The sequence below is a fragment of the Phyllobates terribilis genome, unplaced genomic scaffold (genome assembly GCF_046119375.1).
Source record: "Phyllobates terribilis strain yellow unplaced genomic scaffold, ASM4611937v1 Scaffold_3__8_contigs__length_932513732, whole genome shotgun sequence".
Lineage (NCBI taxonomy): Eukaryota > Metazoa > Chordata > Amphibia > Anura > Dendrobatidae > Phyllobates > Phyllobates terribilis.
This window is the reverse complement of record NW_027362763.1, coordinates 671393249-671415478: the sequence shown is the minus strand read 5'-3', so window position 1 is coordinate 671415478 and position 22230 is coordinate 671393249. Positions and strand designations below refer to the sequence as shown.

General features: G+C 38.9%; 1 protein-coding gene across 5 annotated transcripts in view; it reads right to left on the bottom strand.

The window, feature by feature from the left end:
- Nucleotides 1-22230, bottom strand: part of TOGARAM2 (TOG array regulator of axonemal microtubules 2) — a 232916-nt gene that overhangs the window by 151705 nt on the left and 58981 nt on the right. For 3 of the 5 annotated variants that reach the window (XM_073671789.1, XM_073671787.1, XM_073671788.1), the window contains exons 2-3: nt 9771-9878; nt 7638-7772 (exon numbers count right to left, since the gene is read on the bottom strand). In XM_073671789.1, the coding sequence (XP_073527890.1) occupies nt 7638-7772; nt 9771-9795 (160 nt within the window). In that variant the 5' untranslated portion in view covers nt 9796-9878. Of the gene's footprint in view, nt 1-7637; nt 7773-9770; nt 9879-21724; nt 21873-22230 lie in introns of those variants that run through there. The other 2 variants (XM_073671786.1, XM_073671790.1) reach the window with 1 other exon arrangement.

Sequence of the window (22230 nt, the reverse complement as noted above, 5' to 3'; positions counted from 1 at the left end):
TTGTACATAGGGGGCAGTATTATAGTAGCTATATTCTTGTATATAGGAGCAGTATTATAGTAGTTATATTCCTGTACATAGGGGGCAGTATTATAGTAGTTATATTCTTGTACATAGGGGGCAGTATTATAGTAGTTATATTCTTGTACATAGGGGACAGTATTATAGTAGTTATATTCCTGCACATAGGGGCAGTATTATAGTAGTTATATTCCTGTACATAGGGAGCAGTATTATAGTAGTTATATTCCTGTACATAGGGAGCAGTATTATAGTAGTTATATTCCTGTACATATGGAGCAATATTATAGTAGTTATATTCCTGTACATAGGGGGCAGTATTATAGTAGTTATATTCTTGTACATAGGGGGCAGTATTGTAGTAGTTATATTCTTGTACACAGGAGCAGTATTATAGTAGTTATATTCTTGTACATAGGGATCAGTATTATAGTAGTTATATTCCTGTACACAGGAGCAGTATTATAGTAGTTATATTCTTGTACATAGGGGGCAGTATTACAGTAGTTACATTCTTGTACATAGGAGCAGTATTGTAGTAGTTATATTCCTGTACATAGGGGGCAGTATTATAGTAGTTATATTCTTGTACATAGGGGGCAGTATTATAGTAGTTATATTCTTGTACATAGGGGACAGTATTATAGTAGTTATATTCTTGTACATAGGGGACAGTATTATAGTAGCTATATTCCTGTACATAGGGGCAGTATTATAGTAGTTATATTCCTGTACATAGGGAGCAGTATTATAGTAGTTATATTCCTGTACATATGGAGCAATATTATAGTAGTTATATTCTTGTACATTGTGGGCAGTATTGTAGTAGTTATATTCTTGTACACAGGAGCAGTATTATAGTAGTTGTATTCTTGTACATAGGGGCAGTATTATAGTAGTTATATTCTTGTACATTGTGGACAGTATTATAGTAGTTATATTCTTGTACAAAGGAGCAGTATTATAGTAGTTATATTCTTGTACATAGGGGGCAGTATTATAGTAGTTATATTCTTCTACATATGGAGCAATATTATAGTAGTTATATTCTTGTACATTGTGGGCAGTATTGTAGTAGTTATATTCTTGTACATAGGAGCAGTATTATAGTAGTTATATTCCTGTACATATGGAGCAATATTATAGTAGTTATATTCTTGTACATTGTGGGCAGTATTATAGTAGTTATATTCTTGTACACAGAAGCAGTATTATAGTAGTTATATTCTTGTACATAGGGAGCAGTATTATAGTAGTTATATTCCTGTACATAGGGAGCAGTATTATAGTAGTTATATTCCTGTACATATGGAGCAATATTATAGTAGTTATATTCTTGTACATTGTGGGCAGTATTGTAGTAGTTATATTCTTGTACACAGGAGCAGTATTATAGTAGTTATATTCTTGTACATAGGGGGCAGTATTATAGTAGTTATATGCTTGTACATAGGGGGCAGTATTGTAGTAGTTATATTCTTGTACACAGGAGCAGTATTATAGTAGTTATATTCTTGTACATAGGGGGCAGTATTATAGTAGTTATATTCTTGTACATAGGGGGCAGTATTATAGTAGTTATATTCTTGTACATAGGGGGCAGTATTGTAGTAGTTATATTCTTGTACATAGGGGGCAGTGTTGTAGTAGTTATATTCTTGTACACAGGAGCAGTATTATAGTAGTTATACTCTTGTACATAGGGGGCAGTATTATAGTAGTTATATTCCTGTACATATGGAGCAGTATTATAGTAGTTATATTCTTGTACATAGGGGGCATTATTAGAGTAGTTATATTCCTGTACATAGGGGCAGTATTGTAGTAGTTATATTCCTGTACATAGGGGACAGTATTATAGTAGTTATATTCTTGTACATAGGGGGCAGTATTATAGTAGTTATATTCTTGTACATAGGGGACTGTATTACAGTAGTTATATTCCTGTACATAAGGGCAGTATTATAGTAGTTATATTCCTGTACTTAGGGAGCAGTATTATAGTAGTTATATTCTTTACGTAGAAGCAGTATTATAGTAGTTATATTCCTGTACATAGGGGCAGTATTATAGTAGTTATATTTCTGTACATAGGAGCAGTATTATAGTAGTTATATTCTTGTACATAGGGGGCAGTATTATAGTAGTTATATTCTTGTACATAGGGGCAGTATTATAGTAGTTATATTCTTGTACATAGAAGCAGTATTATAGTAGTTATATTCCTGTACATAGGGAGCAGTATTATAGTAGTTATATTCCTGTACATAGGGGGCAGTATTATAGTAGTTATATTCCTGTACATAGGGGCAGTATTATAGTAGTTATATTCCTGTACATAGGGGCAGTATTATAGTAGTTATATTCTTGTATATAGGGGGCAGTATTATAGTAGTTATATTCTTGTACATAGGGGACAGTATTATAGTAGTTATATTCCTGCACATAGGGGCAGTATTATAGTAGTTATATTCCTGTACATAGGGAGCAGTATTATAGTAGTTATATTCCTGTACATAGGGAGCAGTATTATAGTAGTTATATTCCTGTACATATGGAGCAATATTATAGTAGTTATATTCCTGTACATAGGGGGCAGTATTATAGTAGTTATATTCTTGTACATAGGGGGCAGTATTGTAGTAGTTATATTCTTGTACACAGGAGCAGTATTATAGTAGTTATATTCTTGTACATAGGGATCAGTATTATAGTAGTTATATTCCTGTACACAGGAGCAGTATTATAGTAGTTATATTCTTGTACATAGGGGGCAGTATTACAGTAGTTACATTCTTGTACATAGGAGCAGTATTGTAGTAGTTATATTCCTGTACATAGGGGGCAGTATTATAGTAGTTATATTCTTGTACATAGGGGGCAGTATTATAGTAGTTATATTCTTGTACATAGGGGACAGTATTATAGTAGTTATATTCTTGTACATAGGGGACAGTATTATAGTAGTTATATTCTTGTACATAGGGGGCATTATTAGAGTAGTTATATTCCTGTACATAGGGGCAGTATTGTAGTAGTTATATTCCTGTACATAGGGGACAGTATTATAGTAGTTATATTCTTGTACATAGGGGACTGTATTACAGTAGTTATATTCCTGTACATAAGGGCAGTATTATAGTAGTTTTATTCCTGTACTTAGGGAGCAGTATTATAGTAGTTATATTCTTTACGTAGAAGCAGTATTATAGTAGTTATATTCCTGTACATAGGGGCAGTATTATAGTAGTTATATTTCTGTACATAGGAGCAGTATTATAGTAGTTATATTCTTGTACATAGGGGGCAGTATTATAGTAGTTATATTCTTGTACATAGGGGCAGTATTATAGTAGTTATATTCTTGTACATAGAAGCAGTATTATAGTAGTTATATTCCTGTACATAGGGAGCAGTATTATAGTAGTTATATTCCTGTACATAGGGGGCAGTATTATAGTAGTTATATTCCTGTACATAGGGGCAGTATTATAGTAGTTATATTCCTGTACATAGGGGCAGTATTATAGTAGTTATATTCTTGTATATAGGAGCAGTATTATAGTAGTTATATTCCTGTACATAGGGGCAGTATTATAGTAGTTATATTCCTGTACATAGGGAGCAGTATTATAGTAGTTATATTCTTGTACATAGAAGCAGTATTATAGTAGTTATATTCCTGTACATAGGGGCAGTATTGTAGTAGTTATATTCTTGTACATAGGAGCAGTATTATAGTAGTTATATTCTTGTACATAGGGGGCAGTATTATAGTAGTTATATTCTTGTACATAGGGGGCAGTATTATAGTAGTTATATTCTTGTACATAGGGGGCAGTATTGTAGTAGTTATATTCTTGTACATAGGGGGCAGTGTTGTAGTAGTTATATTCTTGTACACAGGAGCATTATTATAGTAGTTATACTCTTGTACATAGGGGGCAGTATTATAGTAGTTATATTCCTGTACATATGGAGCAGTATTATAGTAGTTATATTCTTGTACATAGGGGGCAGTATTAGAGTAGTTATATTCCTGTACATAGGGGCAGTATTATAGTAGTTATATTCCTGTACATAGGGTACAGTATTATAGTAGTTATATTCTTGTACATAGGGGGCAGTATTATAGTAGTTATATTCTTGTACATAGGGGACTGTATTACAGTAGTTATATTCCTGTACATAAGGGCAGTATTATAGTAGTTATATTCCTGTACTTAGGTAGCAGTATTATAGTAGTTATATTCTTTACGTAGGAGCAGTATTATAGTAGTTATATTCCTGTACATAGGGGCAGTATTATAGTAGTTATATTTCTGTACATAGGAGCAGTATTATAGTAGTTATATTCTTGTACATAGGGGGCAGTATTATAGTAGTTATATTCTTGTGTATAGGAGCAGTATTATAGTAGTTATATTCTTGTACACAGAAGCAGTATTATAGTAGTTATATTCTTGTACATAGAAGCAGTATTATAGTAGTTATATTCCTGTACATAGGGGGCAGTATTATAGTAGTTATATTCCTGTACATTGGGGCAGTATTATAGTAGTTATATTCTTGTACATAGGAGCAGTATTATAGTAGTTATATTCCTGTACATAGGGGCAGTATTATAGTAGTTATATTCCTGTACATAGGGAGCAGTATTATAGTAGTTATATTCTTGTACATAGAAGCAGTATTATAGTAGTTATATTCCTGTACATAGGTGCAGTGTTATAGTAGTTATATTCCTGTACATAGGAGCAGTATTATAGTAGTTATATTCTTGTACATAGGAGCAGTATTATAGTAGTTATATTCCTGTACATAGGGGCAGTATTATAATATTTATATTCTTGTACATAGGGGTAGTATTATAGTAGTTATATTCTTGTACATAGGAGCAGTATTATATTAGTTATATTCTTGTACATAGGAGCAGTATTATAGTAGTTATATTCCTGTACATAGGGAGCAGTATTATAGTAGTTATATTCTTGTACATAGAAGCAGTATTATAGTAGTTATATTCTTGTACATAGGGGGCAGTATTATAGTAGTGATATTCTTGTACGGAGGAGCAGTATTATAGTAGTTATATTCCTGTACATAGGGAGCAGTATTATAGTAGTTATATTCCTGTACATATGGAGCAGAATTATAGTAGTTATATTCTTGTACGTAGGGGGCAGTATTATAGTAGCTATATTCCTGTACATAGGTGCAGTATTATAGTAGTTATATTCCTGTACATAGGGAGCAGTATTATAGTACTTATATTCTTGTACATAGGAGCAGTAATATAGTAGTTATATTCTTGTACATAGGAGCAGTATTATAGTAGTTATATTCCTGTACATAGGAGCAGTATTATAGTAGTTATATTCTTGTACATAGGAGCAGTATTATAGTAGTTATATTCCTGTACATAGGGAGCAGTATTATAGTAGTTATATTCTTGTACATAGAAGCAGTATTATAGTAGTTATATTCCTGTACATAGGGGCAGTGTTATAGTAGTTATATTCCTGTACATAGGGGCAGTATTATAGTATTTATATTCTTGTACATAGGAGCAGTATTATAGTAGTTATATTCCTGTACATAAGGAGCAGTATTATAGCAGTTATATTCTTGTACATAGGAGCAGTATTATAGTAGTTATATTCCTGTACATAGGGGCAGTATTATAGTAGTTATATTCCTGTACATAGGGAGCAGTATTATAGTAGTTATATTCTTGTACATAGGAGCAGTATTATAGTAGTTGTATTCTTGTACATAGGAGCAGTATTATAGTTGTTATATTCCTGTACATAGGGAGCAGTATTATAGTAGTTATATTCTTGTACATAGAAGCAGTATTATAGTAGTTATATTCTTGTACATAGGGGGCAGTATTATAGTAGTTATATTCTTGTACGTAGGAGCAGTATTATAGTAGTTATATTCCTGTACATAGGGAGCAGTGTTATAGTAGTTATATTCCTCTACATAGGGACAGTATTATAGTAGTTCTTTTCTTGACCATAGGAGCAGTATTATAGTAGTTATATTCTTGTACATAGGGGGCAGTATTATAGTAGTTATATTCTTGTACATAGGGGGCAGTATTATAGTAGTTATATTCTTGTACATAGGGGGCAGTATTATAGTAGTCATATTCTTGTACATAGTTGGCAGTATTATAGTAGTTATATTATTGTACATAGGAGCAGTATTATAGTAGTTATATTCTTGTACATAGGGGGCAGTATTATAGTAGTTATATTCCTGTACATAGGGGGCAGTATTATAGTAGTTATATTCTTGTACATAGTTGGCAGTATTATAGTAGTTATATTATTGTACATAGGAGCAGTATCATAGTAGTTATATTCTTGTACATAGGGGGCAGTATTATAGTAGTTATATTCTTGTACAAAGGGGGCAGTATTATAGTAGTTATATTCTTGTACATAGGGGGCAGTATTATAGTAGTTATATTCTTGTACATAGGAGCAGTATTATAGTAGTTATATTCTTGTACATAGGGGGCAGTATTATAGTAGTTATATTCTTGTACATAGGGGGCAGTATTATAGTAGTTATATTCTTGTACATAGTTGGCAGTATTATAGTAGTTATATTATTGTACATAGGAGCAGTATTATAGTAGTTATATTCTTGTACATAGGGAGCAGTATTATAGTAGTTATATTCTTGTACATAGGGAGCAGTATTATAGTAGTTATATTCTTGTACATAGGGGGCAGTATTATAGTAATTATATTCTTGTACATAGGAGCAGTATTATAGTAGTTATATTCTTGTACATACGGGGCTGTATTATAGTAGTTATATTCTTGTACATAGGGAGCAGTATTATAGTAGTTATATTCTTGTACATAGGAGCAGTATTATAGTAGTTATATTCTTGTACATATGGAGCAGTATTATAGTAGTTATATTCTTGTACACAGGAGAAGTATTATAGTAGTTACATTCCTGTATATAGGGGGCAGTATTATAGTAGTTATATTCTTGTACATAGGGGGCAGTATTATAGTAGTTATATTCTTGTACATAGCAGCAGTATTATAGTAGTTATATTCTTGTACATAGGGGCAGTATTATAGTAGTTATATTCTTGTACATAGGGGCAGTATTATAGTAGTTATATTCTTGTACATAGGGGACAGTATTATAGTAGTTATATTCTTGTACATAGGGGCAGTATTATAGTAGTTATATTCTTGTACATAGGAGCAGTATTATAGTAGTTATATTCTTGTACATAGGGGCAGTATTATAGTAGTTATATTCTTGTACATAGGGGGCAGTATTATAGTAGTTATATTCTTGTACATAGTTGGCAGTATTATAGTAGTTATATTACAGAAGATTAGATTAATAGTTTCTCCATAAAATCATCACAGTGTAACAAACTCATGATCTGACACGTCTCAATAGTAACAAACAATACGCTCTTAATCATAGTCCACTATATCAGTAGTATTTCGCCTTTATGGTCAGTGTTACAGTAATTAGTGATTTTGCAGTGATGATATTCAGTTTATTGATTTATTGTAACATATTAATGAAGTGACTTGCTGAATACAGAGAACGTTTCATGCACAGACCTGTGTCACCCGGCCCCCATCGGTTTCCGCACAGCTGAAGGTTGGTGTCGATATTTCCATTGCGGAGTGACATGTACCCAGGTTTCATTTTGGGAACGCTGCCACAATAAACAGCAACGGAGGCTCTGAAGTTGGCTGCAATTATAAAATGACCAAAGAGAATGTTTATTCAGGGCCGATCTTTCATCGTCTGGGGACATTCCTAATTATCGCCCCATTGTCTAATCCATTAGAACAGCTATTACACAAGACATCCCAGCGACGGACGCACGCTTAGCTTTGTCCCCATCAATGTAGTATAGATCGTGTTACAGTTTTCGGATCACGTTGTGTGAATGGTGGGGTCTAGGGCAGAATCGTGTACCTATTATATAGTGATTTATAATATGAATATGTTTAAAAATCTTTACATGGCTTCCTTTTACACAGTGATAAGTAACATGGTAAAATTCTGTCTACCAGCAGCTGCCACTAGGGGGAGCTCACGGCATTGGATTGTATGCAGTTCCACATGCACTGCAATCCCCCTAGTGGCGGCTCTAAGAATTGTTGCCTTTATCTTTTTATTTATCTAGAGAGTTATAGATTGTAACCAGTTCTATACTAAGTGGTTCCATGCATAATATATAGTGTTTCATTTCTATAAGAAGTTGAATCTAACCAGCTGTCCTCCCTTGCTGCAGTATGAGTGCAGGAATAAGGTTGTTAGAAAAAAAAATATTAAAACTGTATCAGACCCCGGAACGTTTGATTACCCTGTCTCACGGCTTGTCGGTGAACAGTGACTAGCATCACACTTACTATCTCATGTGAACAATGCCGAGCAAACATGCAGCAGTAAGAGATGCTGAAGTGTAAAGTATTTAATTTTTTTTTTAAAACTCACCAGATGTCACTTAAAGATGACAACTTTAACCATTTGCAATCCAGCATAGAAAGATGAAAAGCAGGAAGGAACATAAATAGCAAAAATGAGAATTTGCAGGGATATATATATGGGTGTACATTTTATAGTAGAAGAAAAGGGGGTGTTATCGCCTGTGAAATTAGAATAATGAATCCATCTGTTTAACAGAAATTCCAAGAGTCAAATATCACTAGGAAAACTGCAAATGCTCTGCAGGATAGAAATACTCATCCCATCTTTTACTGTGTTCACATCCAAAGCTGCAGTCAAAAGAATGTATATCAGTGCTGCCCCCTGCTGGATCACTGACGAACATTGTTACATCAATTTATATAACTTTTTTGAGCTTACAGGAGACTGTGCTCACACCAGGAACATTAGCGCACTTTACTTTGGTGCCACCACCCTATATATATATATATATATATATATATAAATATATAAATGTATATATCACACTGCAATGTCCAGACACAACAGTAGTGCCAAGCTCAACCATTGTGTCCACCATAAAGAATTACCCAGCTGTGCTAATAAAACACTCACCTAGTAGTACCCATTTTAAAGGTTATTGATATCACACTGCCAATGTAAAAATGCCCTACAATCAGGCTCGTGTTCCTTCTCTCCACTAACAGGAAGATTCCAGCAACCGGAGCTTCCAGAAGACAGCAGAATTTTAAATGCAGCTCTGACTGTGACCAGAGAATAAAATTTAATGTAGCTGTAGAACTATTAGGCTATGTTCACTTGTTGCGTTTTTGCTGTATTTTTTTTCTGCAGGCAAAACTTGCTCTCTTGGCAGTAAAGAAGCTGCTGGAAAAAAAACAGCTTTTTGCTGAGTTTTTTGCTTCTTTTTTTTGCTGCGTTTTTCATGTTGATACAGTTTAGTGCCTGTTTTAATGAGTTTTCTGCACCAAAAACACAGCAAAACCTGATACCTGTGGTTTTTTTGGTGCTTTTTTTGCACTTACTCATTGCTTTCTATGGGTAAAAAACGCTGAAAGAAGTGACATGCTGCAGTTTTCAAAAACACAGCAGGTTTCCAACTCAGTCAGGGAAAAAAAAGTGTGTGCATAGCTCATAGCTTTTGCTGGTACTGTAAAACGCAGCTTTGCATGAAATTTGCATGAAAAACGCAATGTGTGAAAATAGCCTTTGCATACAATGTTTCTCATCTATTACTAGTCATAGCGGACCACCAGCCCAGCCCCCACGCTTCATACCTGCTGTAAAATCATTGTGTGTCATTGTGTCACCAGCGGGTTTGTGGTTTTCCGTCAAAGAACGACTTGTGCAGGACGCCTCTTGTCATTATGAACTTCCATAAATTCCTAAAAGAAATGAAGAGGAAATCAGTAAGAATGATCAGACCCCATAGACTTCACCGTAATCAGATCTGGGCTACTAAAGTGAATGATGGACTTCACCAAGCCAACGAGAAGTCACATATGTAGCAATGGACGGGAATGACATTTGCAATAGTTGGGAACAGTATGGACTCCAAACTGAAACGTTTTACCTAAATTGATACATTGTAACAAACTTGAAAGCTAAGGACATTTTTTTCCTTAATTGCTTGTATTTTAGGCACTGATTTTTGCAGCTATGCTTCTATCACTGAGGATTGTCTAGAGCTGTATGGACACAAATAACCTTCATCAATGAGATATATTGAGAGTTAGGACAGGCTCCCAGTCTCTGCATGTATGAATATCGTTCACAGTGACAGCAAGCAGAGATTTTGAAAATAGAGCGAAATAAAAACATAAAACTATATTAAAAGTTGTAAAACTCTTATTTATGTGCAGGGGAGTTTTAATTCGGGCTGTATTCCTCGAGACCACAGTCCGTCGCTCGGGATGCTTGGATATGAAGTGCTGTATGTTATGGCTTTGTGAACCTGTTGTGAGTCCCCCTGTAAACATTGACAGAGCGACACGCACTAAGGAAACGGAGCATACAATTTCTACACAGCACAATGAGCTTCCCAGTACTCGAAGGGTGTAGTTTTTTTCCATTGCAGAACTTAAAGACACAGTAATCTAATTTTTAAAAACTTTCCGATAAGAATCTTTTAGTCCAGATTCTCCAATACTCTGGATAATCAACTAGACATACAAAAGTGTTACATATTAACTTAGTCCAGTTCAAGTCCAACCTAAAGTTTCTTTCTTGTAACTTTGTGTCTTTTCATCTACTTCTTCCCCTCTGTTCATTCAGCTTCACAGATCTTAATGGGCGCTCCTATTCTTATCTGATAAAAACGACATATCTCGCAGCACCCTGCTCCTCCTCAGTGCTGCAGGTCGCTCCTTCTTCTCTTCTGTATGCTCCCTGGTAGAGATAAATCTCTACATGAGCCATTTTTATTTATATGGATGAGGTGATCATTGATCACTTTGGATGTAGTGAATGGGACTCTTTATTAAACCAATGTTCATTACTATTCACAAATTTAGTTGGTGGCTCATGGGGATCTTCGGAGCATGATTATGCTTTCCCCGGCATGCATAGTAGAGCTGAGCATAGAACAGCTGAGCTGCAGATGTTTTATTAGATAGGGACATAGGGGCATCTGCAGCTAGTATCTTCAGCATAGCATATCTAATCTGTGTTTATAATCCGGCTGTCATATGTCAGAGTCATTAGGTGCATCTGAGCATCCTCGACAGCATTGCAACAAATGGAGAATGGATCCAGTGGAAACGGAGGGTAAAGAGAGTCCTCATGGGTCATCATTGGGGGGGTGAATAATGCAAATCAGTACAGATTGAAAAATAGGTTATATTGGCACAGAATGTACAGAAAGCTGAGACCACATCATGATTTTGGAAATAACCTTTCTTTTAAAGGGTCACAAAAACTGGAAAGAAGAAAATAAAACAAACAAAGCAAAGATTGTACGAGCCGTAAGTAAGGCAGCCGGCAGCAGCCCACCAGATGACCCGCACCAGAGATTATGTCCTCCATGTTCAGTTTGGGACCAATGAAGGGGAGAAGATATGGGTCCATTCAAGAACAGTTTTAAATGTTGACAAACTGGGAAAAGACGGACTCCAAAATCCCTGGGCAAATTAAAACCACCATGTACTATATGGCTAGTATGGTGGTATTATTTGAGAATTAGATATTATATGGTAAATGAATAGCAGTATAATAATGGAACTATAGTGCGGTTTTATGTGAGCTGTTAAGGGAGTATTATTTGGATGCTACATATTATTTTGGGTACTGTAAATGGGTATTATCTGGGCTGTACGTTGCTGCATAATATTGGTACTATATGGCAGTATATTGGCTGAGATTCTGTGTTACCACTCCCGAAAATGGCCATTTTCAGACAAGTGTATTATGGCACTATAGATACAGATGCAATTCCGCACCAAACCTCAGGTCTAAGGACCCAAATTGATAGATTCATAGATCTCTGTAAAGCAGTCAGTACAGATTTTGGTTGTCAGTGGTTCAGGAGATTACTTCATGTTTTTTTTTTCACATTTCCATTATTAAATTAGAGAAACAAGGTAACAGAAGTGAAGGAAATCTTAGATAAGAGTTTACTGTGTTTTTTTTTTTCTTTTGTGGTCTTGTTATCTGTGACAACCACCGAGTCAGAAATGAGCTCAACGCAGTTGTCAGTTCCTTTCTATGCTCCCCTTGATTGGTTTTACACAATATATTGCTCGAGAGGGGGCGACAGTGTGATGTGTGCTCGTTTCTTAATCATGAAGATGGTGTCATTCAAAGGAAAATAGCGATTTAGCTAAACCTAATGTACAAAAAGTCTTGATCTTGAATATTAGTGGTGGTTGCCCTTTAAGCCTTTATCTTTAAATTGACCCTTTAAACTTTAATGTTATAAATGCCTGCCATTGAAAGGAATGATCCTCACTGACCCTCGTTCCTCCATCATATTATTCGGTCCCTTTCTTTTGCTATGGTCGTCACTGTAAGGAAACATTCACTATGTCATGTCGGGACAAATCTCCTCCAACATTAATCAATGTTATACAACTGTTTGCCTCGTGTCCCGGCCTTGGTGGCAGCGTTCCCCCTTGTAGATGGCACATGATGCCCGGGGTTTTGGATAGCACTTGCCCTCCCGGGAGTTGGCACCAGATCTCCATTAGCAGAACAAACAGACGTATGGCTGCAGCACCTGCGCTGGGCTCAGATACGTCACCCGGGTGTACGATGTTCATCCCTCCGGAACACAATAAACAATTATTGCAACCGCAGTAAATAAAACCAGCGTTACGGATACATTTAGACCGGTTATTAGTCAACTGGAGAGTTTGGCCGAGACGGACAACAAATAAACAGAAATAAACCAGTGTCGCTTACAGGAAAGTTCCCGACACTTTATAGTGCTGCTCGAGGCAGAACCTTTACGTCATACAACAAAATAACAAGTCATTTTATAACAATCCGCGCAGTCAACGTAAAAGAAGCAAAATGTTACTTTTTTTTAACTTTCTCTAATGAGTTTTAATTTCTCACCATTTTCAAGATTGCTGCTTGTTATGGAAGTGAATGGAAACATTAGTGTTTACACCCAGAGATTGAAAACCAAACGTCAGTGCAAAGATTCACTGGTGACAATGTAACACTGGTCCTCAGTGGATCCCTCCGGATCACCAGATTAGAAAGGTTGTGAAGTGTAGTAATATACAGAGCAGGGGCTTAAGGGACCGGCAGCCGATCTGTGCACGGTCCATACAAAAAATACTAACAAAAGGATAGAGAAGTATCAAACTATAAAAGATGTATAACAATCTGATCATAGCAAGGTGTCAGGAGAAGGTATGGAGGTACTGTGGATATCGCTGTTATTATGGGGGCACTGTGGATGTCGCTGTTATTATGGGAGCACTGTGGATATCACTGTTATTATGGGAGCACTGTGGATATCACTGTTATTATGGGAGCACTGTGGATATCACTGTTATTATGGGAGCACTGTGGATGTCACTGTTATTATGGAGCACTGTGGATGTCGCTGTTATTATGGGAGCACTGTGGATATCGCTGTTATTATGGGAGCACTGTGGATATCGCTGTTATTATGGGAGCACTGTGGATATCACTGTTATTATGGGGGCACTGTGGATATCATTGTTATTATGGGGGCACTGTGGATATCATTGTTATTATGGGGCACTGTGGATATCACTGTTATTATGGGGGCACTGTGGATATCATTGTTATTATGGGAGCACTGTGGATGTCACTGTTATTATGGGGGCACTGTGGATGTCACTGTTATTATGGGGGCACTGTGGATGTCACTGTTATTATGGGAGCACTGTGGATGTCACTGTTATTATGGGGGCACTGTGGATGTCACTGTTATTATGGGAGCACTGTGGATATCACTGTTATTATGGGAGCACTGTGGATATCACTGTTATTATGGGAGCACTGTGGATATCACTGTTATTATGGAGGCACTGTGGATGTCGCTGTTATTATGGGGCCACTGTGAATATCGCTGTTATTATGGGGGCACTGTGGATATCATTGTTATTATGGGAGCACTGTGGATGTCACTGTTATTATGGGGGCACTGTGGATATCATTGTTATTATGGGAGCACTGTGGATATCACTGTTATTATGGGGGCACTGTGGATGTCGCTGTTATTATGGGGCCACTGTGAATATCGCTGTTATTATGGGGGCACTGTGGATATCATTGTTATTATGGGAGCACTGTGGATGTCACTGTTATTATGGGGGCACTGTGGATATCATTGTTATTATGGGAGCACTGTGGATATCACTGTTATTATGGGGGCACTGTGGATGTCGCTGTTATTATGGGGGCACTGTGAATATCGCTGTTATTATGGGGGCACTGTGGATATCACTGTTATTATGGGGCACTGTGGATATCACTGTTATTATGGGGGCACTGTGGATGTGGCTGTTATTATGGGGCACTGTGGATATCACTGTTATTATGGGGGCACTGTGGATATCACTGTTATTATGGGGGCACTGTGAATATAGCTGTTATTATGGGGCATTGTAGATGTCGCTGTTATAATGGGGACACTGTGGATGTTGCGGTTATGGGGCACTGTGGATATCACTGTTATTATGGGAGCACTGTGGATGTCGCTGTTATTATGGGGGCACTGTGGATATCACTGTTATGGGGCACTGTGGATATCGCTGTTATTATGGGGGCACTGTGGATGTCACTGTTATTATGGGAGCACTGTGGATATCACTGTTATTATGGGGCACTGTGAATATAGCTGTTATTATGGGGCATTGTAGATGTCGCTGTTATAATGGGGACACTGTGGATGTTGCGGTTATGGGGCACTGTGGATATCACTGTTATTATGGGGGCACTGTGGATATCGCTGTTATTATGGGGGCACTGTGGATGTCACTGTTATTATATCGCTATTGTTATTATTATTATTTTATTATTTATTATTATAGTGCCATCTATTCCATGGCGCTTTACATGTGATAGGGATATACATAGCAAAAACATTTACATAATCTTAACAAAACGAGTCAGCGACTGGTACAGGAGGAGCGAGGACCCTGCCCACGAGGGCTCACAGTCTACAAGGGATGGGTGAGGATACAGTAGGTGAGGGTAGAGGAGGTCATCCAGTAATGTGGTGGAGCGGTGGTTACTGCAGGTTGTAGGCTTGTCGGAAGAGGTAGGTCTTCAGCTTTCTTTTGAAGACTTCCATGGTAGGCGAGAGTCTGATGTGTTGGGGTAGAGAATTCCAGAGTAGGGGGGATGCGCGGGAGAAATCTTATATGCGATTGTGGGAGGAGGAGATAAGTGGGGAGTAGAGCAGGAGATCTTGTGAGGATCGGAGGTTGAATGCAGGTAAGTACCGGGAGACTAGATCACAGATGTATGGAGGAGACAGGTTAAGGTTTTGAGCTTGAGTCTCTGGGCAATGGGGAGACAGTGAAGGGATTGACAGAGGGGGGAGGCCGGGGAATAGCGGGGGGACAGGTGGATTAGTCGGACAACAGACTTTAGGATAGATTCGAGGGGCGCAAGAGTGTTGGAAGGGAGGCCACAGAGCAGGAGGTTGCAGTAGTCAAGGCGGGAGATGATGAGGGAGTGCACTAGTGTTTTTGCAGAGTCTTTGCTGAGAAATGCATGGATCGGGGAGATATTTTTGAGTTGGAGTCGGCAGGAAGTGGAAAGGGCTTGGATATGTGGTTTGAAGGAGAGATCAGAGTCCAGGGTTACCCCAAGGCAGCGAGCTTGTGGGACTGGGGAGAGTGGACAGCCATTGACGTTGATAGATAGGTCAGATGAGGGATATGAATGAGAGGGTGGAAAGATGATGAACTCTGTTTTATCCATGTTGAGTTTTAGAAATCTGGCAGAGAAGAAGGATGAGATGGCGGACAGACATTGTGGGATTTTGGTTAGTAGGGAGGAGATATCGGGTCCAGAGAGGTGATACTGAAAGCCGTGAGACCATGAGCTGTCCAAGGCCAAAGGTGTAGATGGAGAAGAGCAGGGGTCCTAGAACTGAACCTTGGGGGACACCGACAGATAGGGGGCGAGATGAGGAGGTGGTGTGTGAGTGGGAGACACTGAATGTCCCATCTGTTAGGTATGAGGAGATCCAAGATAGGGCCAAGTCCGTGATGCCAAGAGATGAGAGAATCTGTAGTAAGAGGGAATGGTCCACTGTGTCGAAGGCAGATGACAGGTCCAGAAGGAGGAGGATGGAATAGTGTCGCTTGGATTTGGCGGTTAGTAGGTCGTTGGTGACTTTGGTCAGGGCAGTTTCAGTCGAGTGATGCGGTCGGAAGCCAGATTGTAGGCGGTCAAAGAGGGAACAGGAGGAGAGGTGGGAGGACAGTTCAAGGTGGACATGTTGTTCTAGTAGTTGTGAGGCATAGGGGAGAAGTGATATGGGGCGGTAGCTAGTCAGAGAGGATGGGTCAAGGTAGGGCTTTGTGAGGATGGGTGTGATTGAGGCATGTTTGAAACATGAGGGGAAGACACCGGTTGTTAGTGACAGGTTGAAGAGGTGGGTTAGGGTTGGGATGAAGACTGTGGTAAGGTTAGGGATGAGGTGGGATGGGATTGGGTCAAGTTCGCAGGTGGTGAGGTGTGATTTGGAGAGTAAAGAGGACACTTGACCTTCTGTAATGGTGGAGAAGTGGGGTTTGGAGGAGGAAGGTTGAGTAGATATGAGGAGGGGTTGTGCGGACTTTAGGCAAAAGCTTTATTTTGTTTGTTAATTACTTTGTTATTATGGGGCACTGTGAATATCGCTGTTATTATGGGGCACTATTACTGTTACTATGAGGGCACTGTGGCTGTTACTATGGGGCACTGTGGCTGTTACTATGAGGGCACTGTGAATCTTACTATGGGGGCGCTGTGACATTTGGGATTATGGGTCACTGTAGTTGTCACTGTGTTGTGGGTACCGTGGCTGCAGTATTGGAGGCACCTGGGGTGCGTTTGGGCCTTTTATTCTGCAGTTACCCGGGGTATGTTCTCTCTCCCTCGCCTTTTCTTAGAAGAACACAGTTCCTCGTTAGCGCCATTGTGTTGTGGCGCGGCAGTAAACATGTCATTAAGTCATTACAGGCCGCTGATAATTATACAAATGGCCTCAGCCATTACCTGTAATCTAGATCTCATTTCTCACGTATGGAGGGCTCTGGAAATTCCCGGCTGTAATAACCCGCTATTACAGTATGAACACGTGTTGTAATGCCGTCATACCATGAACGGCCCGGGGATTCCCTGTGGCGGGCACAAAACCCTTCATTATCGAGAAATAGGACACTGCGAGCTAAGGATCTAATTCAATGGAAGTATGTGGACGATTAAGATCCTTCAAGTGTTTTCTATGAAGCCATTAGTTATTTCTGTGTCTAGAATATCCAAAATGGCCGCCATTGTAACGGCCACAAGGCCATGGGACACGTAGCAGCCTCATACCTTTCCTACTAAGCTATTATAGTATGTGGGGCAGGTTTATCTAAATAATGGGGCAGATTAAGCAGATCTGTCTTTACATTAAACCTGTCTTTATTACCCATAGCAACCACAGCGCAGCTTTTCCTTTACCAGAGCAACCAATCAGAGCTCAGTTTTCATGTTACCAGAGCAGTTTAGGAAATGAAAGCTGCGCTGTGACTGGTTGCCATTGGAAACAAAGATTGTTTATTGTTCAGACAGTTTTGAGGCCTGTGGATTCATCGATCACGTGATTCCAGATTTCTAGTAGAATCATGTGATCTGTAATGTAGGTTTCTAGGCAGTTTTCAATCGTGACACATTTTTATATATATATATATTCAGATCACAAAACAAATTTAAATATTAGACAAAGATAACACAAGTAAACATAAAATGCAGTTTTTAAATGTAGGTCTTTATTATTAAGGGAAAAAGAAATCCAAACCTACAGGGTCCTGTGTGAAAAAGTGATTGCCACCTAAACCTAATAACTGGTTGGGCTCTTAGCAGCAACAACTGCAATCAAGCGTTTGCTATAACTGACAATGAGTCTTTACAACTTTCTGGAGGAATTTTGGCCTCTCATCTCTGCAGAATTGTTGTAATTCAGCCACATTGGAGGTTTCCGATCATGAGCCACCTTTTTAAGGTCATGCTACAGCATCTCAATCAGATTAAGGTCAGGACTGTGACTAGGCCACTCCAAAGTCTCAATTTTGTTTTTCTTTAAGCCATTTCAGAAGTGGACTTGCTGGTGTGTTTTGGATCATTGTCCTGCTGCATAACCCAAGTGCGCTTCAGCTTGAGGTCACGGACAGATGGCCGGACTTTCTCCTTCAGGATTTTTTTGGTAGAAAACAGAATTCATGGTTCCATTTACCACAGCAAGTCTTCCAGGTCCTGAAGCAGCAAAACAGCCCCAGACCATCAGGGAGAAGGAGAGAGCGAGAGAGAGAGATCGCTCTCTCTTGCTCTCTTTCACTACCACCACCATATTTTACTGTTGGTATGATGTTCCTTTTCTGAAATGCTGTGTTACGTCTACGCCAGATATAATGGGACATACACCTTCCAAAAAGTTCAACTTTTGTCAATCCACAGAGTATTCTCCCAAAAGTCTTAGCGATCATCAAGATGTTTTCTGGCAAAACTGAGATGAGCCTTTTTGTTCTTTTTGCTCAGCAGTGGTTTTTGTTTTGGAACTCTGCCATGCATGCCATTTTTGCCCAGTCTCTTTGTTATGTTGGAGTCATGAACACTGACCTTAACTGAGGAAAGTGAGGCCTGCAGTTCTTTGGATGTTGTTGTGGGGTCTTTTCTGACCTCTTGGATGAGTCGCTGCTGCGCTCTTGGGGTGATTTTGGTCGGCCGGCCACTCCTGGGAAGTTTCACCACTGTTCCATGTTTTCGCCATTTTGGGGATAATGGCTCTCACTGTGGTTTGCTGGAGTCCCAAAACTTTAAAAATGGCTTTATAACCTTTTCCAGTCTGATAGATCTCAATTACTTTTTCTCATTTGTTCCTGAATTTCTTTGGATCACAGCATGATGTCTAGCTTTTCAGTATCTTTTGGTCTACTTCACTTTGTCAAGCAGGTCCTATATAAGTGATTTCTTGATTGAGAACAGGTGTGGCAGTAATCAGGCCTGTGTGTGTTAATTTATGTTTTAAGCAGGGGGGCAATCACTTTTTCACACAGGGCCCTGTAGGTTTGGATTTCTTTTTCCCTTAATAATAAAGACCTTTATTTAAAAACTGCATTTTGTGGTTATTTGTGTTATCTTTGTCTAATATTTAAATTTGTTTTGTGATCTGAAACATTTAAGTGTGACAAACATGCAAAAGAATAAGAAATCAGGAAGGGGGCAAACACTTTTTCACACCACTTTATACCTCCTTTTTTACAACCTTCCATTCATGATAACCCCATATTGACATCAGACATAACATTATGTCTTACGTCTGGTGAGAGTATATGGAGCGGGCTGAGGAGTTGGGTGCCGACTAGGTGATGTGACCTTGGGGTCCCGAAGGGTTGCCACGGCAGCCAGTAGCCTGCTAAAGACCCCCATGGCTGCCATGTTGGTACACCTGTGAAGCCCAACCACAGGAAGGCCCTCATAGTAGGCCCTGATTTGTTTTAAATATTAGTGTACTGTGATATTACAGTATACAGTACAAGCGATCAAAAATCGCATGTTCAAGTCCTCTATAAGGGCTAAAAAATAGTAAGAAGTACAAAAGTGTTTTTTAAAAATATTTAAAAAAATTAAGAATCTGGATCAGCCTCATTTTCCCATTTTAATAATAAATACCGTACATTAAAAAATAGGCATATTCAGTCTGACTGCATCCGTGAAAATCTGATCTGTAGAAATATAAAATAGTTTAGCTCAAATGGTAAATGCTGTAAAGCAAAAAAAAATAATTGGCAGAATAGTTTTTTTTATGGCTCTTTCAGTAAAAACAAAGCGCAAATATTAAAAATGGCCGATTCAGAAAAAGGTTAATGTTCTATAAGGAATCTGCAGCTCAGAGAAATGACATGCCTGCTTTCTTCTTCTGGTGGAAAAGCTCAGTTCTCCGTGCTGCCACACAGTGCACAATAACAACACCATAAATACCAGTGCCATATAGTGCACAAATAATATCACCACACAGTGCCCAATAACAACACCATAAATACCAGTGCCATAGAGTGCACAAATAATATCACCACACAGTGCCCAATAACAACACCATAAATACCAGTGCCATAGAGTGCACAAATAATATCGCCACAGAGTGCCCCCATAACAACACCATAAATACCAGTGCCATAGAGTGCACAAATAATATCGCCACACAGTGCACAATAACAACACCATAAATACCAATGCCACAGAGTGCACAAATAATATCGCCACACAGTGCACAATAACACCATAAATACCAGTGCCACAGAGTGCACAAATAATATCACCACACAGTGCCCAACAACAACACCATAAATACCAGTGCCATAGAGTGCACAAATAATATCACCACACAGTGCCCAATAACAACACCATAAATACCAATGCCACAGAGTGCACAAATAATATCGCCACACAGTGCACAATAACACCATAAATACCAGTGCCACAGAGTGCACAAATAATATCACCACACAGTGCCCAACAACAACACCATAAATACCAGTGCCATAGAGTGCACAAATAATATCACCACACAGTGCCCAATAACAACACCATAAATACCAATGCCACAGAGTGCACAAATAATATCGCCACACAGTGCACAATAACACCATAAATACCAGTGCAACAGAGTGCACAAATAATATCACCACACAGTGCCCAATAACAACACCATAAATACCAGTGCCATAGAGTGCACAAATAATATCGCCACACAGTGCCCAATAACAACACCATAAATACCAGTGCCATAGAGTGCACAAATAATATCACCACACAGTGCCCAATAACAACACCATAAATACCAGTGTCATAGAGTGCACAAATAATATCACCACACAGTGCCCAATAACAACACCATAAATACCAGTGCCATATATAAATCAAACAATTTCTCCAGACTTAGCCAAAATCATACAACCTGATGGTATCAAACAGTAGTGCCATACTTATCCCCCAAAAGATATAGTGCCCTATTCTGATACAGTACCCAAATCAAATTGCAATATGCTGCAGAAATGACACCATCTTATAGTACCCAAATAATAGTGCCATGCTGTGTACAAGTAATACAAGTCCACCAGGGTCATACAGTGACCAATGATCCAGGGCGACAAATTTATGGCAGCATTTATTTGTAGCTCCTGCGGCTTTGTCTTTGTTCATATCACACTAAGATGTTTAAAGGGGTCCTATAAGAGACCATATAAAGGGGTCCTATAAGAGGCCATATAAAGGGGTCCTATAAGAGACCATATAAAGGGATCCTATAAGAGACCATATAAAGGGGTCCTATAAGAGGCCATATAAAGGGGTCCTGTGGTTTCAGAACCCCAGCCCCCTGGTATCACACTGGTCATGGGGGGTGACCTTCTGCAGCATAGCATGCCATAGCACACTTGCCTGACAAAACTGACGACGTCCACTATTGTTAGACAAGGCTCTTAGTTTCAGATATGAGGGGGCTCATAAGTAAGTGACCCCCAGACACAAGGCAGCCTATTAGTGGGGGTCGTACCTGTCGGAGGTGCCGCTCCTGCTGATGTCAGGCTCAGGGCTGGATATCTGTGTCAGGATCCCGGGATCAGTGTCAGCCTCACACGCTCAGGTGTGTTCTGCATGCCACAGGTGAAGCTGCACATACCACAGGTAAACAGGGCTGCTAGGTAACCGGGCACCTGGGAGCCGCAGTGTGAAGTGTCACTCCTGGGGCCACACACCATTGTTATGTTAATACCACTTGGGTGTCCTTGACAGCATGGGACACAGCAGGAGAGCCAAGATTAACCCTACCCGCACCTTGTCTACCTGAGCGCAGGTGCTGCAGTTGTATCAGAGCACACCATGTGTGATACCGTCTGCTGAGCTGCTGTATCTAAGCTTAATATGCACCATACTGTGGGATAAGCTAATGTATCCAAGCCTATCATGTGTGATACTATCGTATGAGTGGCAGTATTTAACCCCCTCATATGTGATACAGCTGGATAACCTTTGTATCTACTGTTTAATAAAAAGGTGTAT